This window comes from Penaeus monodon, chromosome 17, assembly GCF_015228065.2.
Source record: "Penaeus monodon isolate SGIC_2016 chromosome 17, NSTDA_Pmon_1, whole genome shotgun sequence".
Lineage (NCBI taxonomy): Eukaryota > Metazoa > Arthropoda > Malacostraca > Decapoda > Penaeidae > Penaeus > Penaeus monodon.
The window spans coordinates 32275094-32276848 of NC_051402.1; the positions used below are offsets into that span (position 1 = coordinate 32275094).

At 54.0% G+C, this 1755-nt stretch overlaps 1 protein-coding gene across 1 annotated transcript in view; it reads left to right on the forward strand.

Annotated features, from left to right (window-relative positions):
• Positions 1-1104, forward strand: part of LOC119583347 — a 1157-nt gene extending 53 nt beyond the window's left edge. The window contains exons 1-3 of the mRNA XM_037931819.1: positions 1-188; positions 314-796; positions 908-1104. The exon at positions 1-188 is cut by the window's left edge and continues 53 nt beyond it. Coding sequence (XP_037787747.1) covers positions 1-188; positions 314-796; positions 908-1104 — 868 coding nt within the window. The remainder of the gene's footprint in view (positions 189-313; positions 797-907) is intronic.
• The last annotated feature ends 651 nt before the right edge of the window (positions 1105-1755 follow it).

A 1755-nucleotide genomic window follows, 5' to 3' on the forward strand; every position in this document is an offset into this window, starting at 1 on the left:
GTCGGCAGCCCGTCACATCAACACAGTGCCCCCATCTCAACAGCGCCCCCGCCAGAGGAGGACGACATTGCAGTGGTCAACCATTCTTCACGTGTCTGCCGGCATCCAGTACAACAACCCAACCCGCGGCCACGACAGCAGCAAAGCAACAAGAAATTCGCCGACGGCCTCTGCTATTTTAACACCAGGTTTGGCCACAACATGAGGAACTGCAAACCAGGTTGCCCTTGGCCAAAAAACGTATAAGGCGGCCGCCGCTTATCACTGCGGCCCCCGGCTGCATCACCTTTTTTCCTAAAAGACTCCATAACAGATATCCGCTTCTTAGTGGACACCGGCGCTGCCCACTCGCTCCTGCCAGCCTCTCGGTGGAGGAAGCCCCACCAACAACAGCCTGTCACCAGACTCACGGCAGCCAATAGCACACCGATCCCCACATACGGCCGCAAATATCTCAACATCTGCATCGACAGCCGTACGTATGGATGGAGCTTCGTGGTGGCTGACATTACCCTCCCCTTGCTTGGAGCAGACTTCCTGGCCCACTACCAGCTCCTTGTCGACGTCTCCAGTGGCAGACTGATCGATGCAGCTTCCCTCGCCGCCATCCCCATTGCCGCTGCCCCGGATAACCTCGCCCTTCAGGTGATTGATGCCGCAGATGACTACGCACACCTCCACTACTCCTACCCCGACGTATTTAAATCGGAGCTTCGCCAGCAACCTCAGACTCCAGCCAAACACGGGATCTATCACCTTATCAAGACATCAGGCCCTCCAGTGTTCTCCAAGTTTCGTCGGTTATCACCTGACAAACTCGCTGCAGCATAGCAGACCTTCGCAGAGCTGGAGCGACTAGGCATATGTCAAAAGGCGCCAAGTCCTTGAGCATCCCCTTTGCACTTAGTGGTAAAAAAGGATGGCTTCCTTCGTCCCTGTGGTGACTACAGATGCCTCGATATGCCTATGGAACCAGACCATTACCTGCTCCCTAACATCGCCGACGTCACTTCCTCCACGGCGCCAAGATTTTTTTCCAAGCTCGACCTACTGAAGGGGTACTACCAAGTACCAATGCACCCAGAAGACATCCACGCCCTTTGATACTTTCACTTTCAACTACATCTGTTTTGGTCTCAGAAACGCTGGAACCACCTTTCAGCGGATGATGGATGGCATCTTGGGTGATTTATCCTTCTGCGTCTGATACATCGACGACATCCTCCTCTTTTTCTTCTCCAAACAGGAACATCCGCAACACATCTCTACAGTTTTAGACCGCATGCAGCAGACCTGGTAGTGTGATACAACAAGTGTGTTTTTGGCATCAGAGAAGTAGACTTCCTGCGGCACCGCCTCCCTCCCGCAGGTGTCTCTCCCCTCCCAGACAATATTGCGGCAGTCAAGCAATTTCCTGCGCCATCCTCAGTCAAGACCCTCCAAGAGTTCGTGTTAATGGTGAACTACTATCACGTTTCCTGCCCGGCATCGCATCCATCATGGAACCCTTGTACACTGCACTTGCAGGGAAACCCAAGGACCTGACGTAGGACCCCCCTCAAGCAGATGCATTTCATAAGGCCAAGGAATCTCTCGCCGCGTCAACACTCCTCGTTTTTCCCACCCTGGGGAAGCCTTTTCTCCTCACCACAGACGCCAGCAATATCGCTATCGGAGCTGTCCTCAAGCAGGTGGTTGGAGGACTGCCCTGCCCTTTGGGTTTCTTCAGCCGCAAGCTACTGAAGGCCGAAAAGA